The 707-nt window shown below is 49.4% G+C and overlaps 1 protein-coding gene across 1 annotated transcript in view; it reads left to right on the top strand.

Annotated features, from left to right (window-relative positions):
• pacs2 (phosphofurin acidic cluster sorting protein 2) overlaps window positions 1-707 on the top strand; it is a gene marked incomplete at its 5' end in the record, with an annotated part of 61,561 nt that continues 60,854 nt past the window's right edge. The window contains 1 exon segment of the mRNA XM_035673523.1: window positions 1-86. Coding sequence (XP_035529416.1) covers window positions 1-86 — 86 coding nt within the window.

Genomic DNA, 707 nt, shown 5'->3' with positions numbered 1-707 from the left:
GGGAGCGGGGCTCTCAACAGACCGGTGCCCATGAACCTGTTTGCAACATGGGAGATAGATGGATCCTCCCCGAACTGCATCCCGAGGTAAGGCACTGCACGCATGCCATATGGGTGTCCTTTTAAACTTTTTAAGCGTCCCCATTGCGCCAGACTGTGCAGACTGTCATTTATCAGATTGGTAACGTTACGGCTGCACAGCGGCTTACCAGCAGAGAGCTGTATCATTATGCCAAGTGGATGCCCATGCAGGCCCTGCCTAACGGGATGCTGCTCATTCAGCCTTTGTTTTTTGATGTAGTGGTAAATAAAAAGGTGGGTAAACCACTGTATTGGTTGGTGGTTGGTGAGCACCCTTTGGCAGGCAGCCACCAACACAAACACGTAAACAAACACTCCAGCTCCAGCCTCGGTGTCGGTTATATCAGACCATAAAGGTGTTTTATTCTGCAGCCATACTGTGTGTTGCAAAAAGCCCCTGAATGCTCATAATCATCCACTCAGCTGTCCAACCAGCTTTATGCCAGATCATTGTGCCAGGCTGCACCATGGAGACCATTTGGCTCCTGTGACCCCCCCAGACTCAAAGGCTGTGTTCACACTGAAAGCTCCTTCTACCTCCTTTAGATTAGTATTATAGGACTGGACCTAAAACTCCAGGTCCACTTGCTATGATTTACCATGGTAGGGCTGCAACTAAGGGTTATT

Source organism: Morone saxatilis, unplaced genomic scaffold (assembly GCF_004916995.1).
Source record: "Morone saxatilis isolate NCDOM2014 unplaced genomic scaffold, NCSU_SB_2.0 Contig3, whole genome shotgun sequence".
In the NCBI taxonomy this organism is placed as follows: domain Eukaryota; kingdom Metazoa; phylum Chordata; class Actinopteri; family Moronidae; genus Morone; species Morone saxatilis.
Note: the sequence above shows the minus strand (reverse complement) of the source record. Positions and strands in the feature narration are given on the sequence as shown.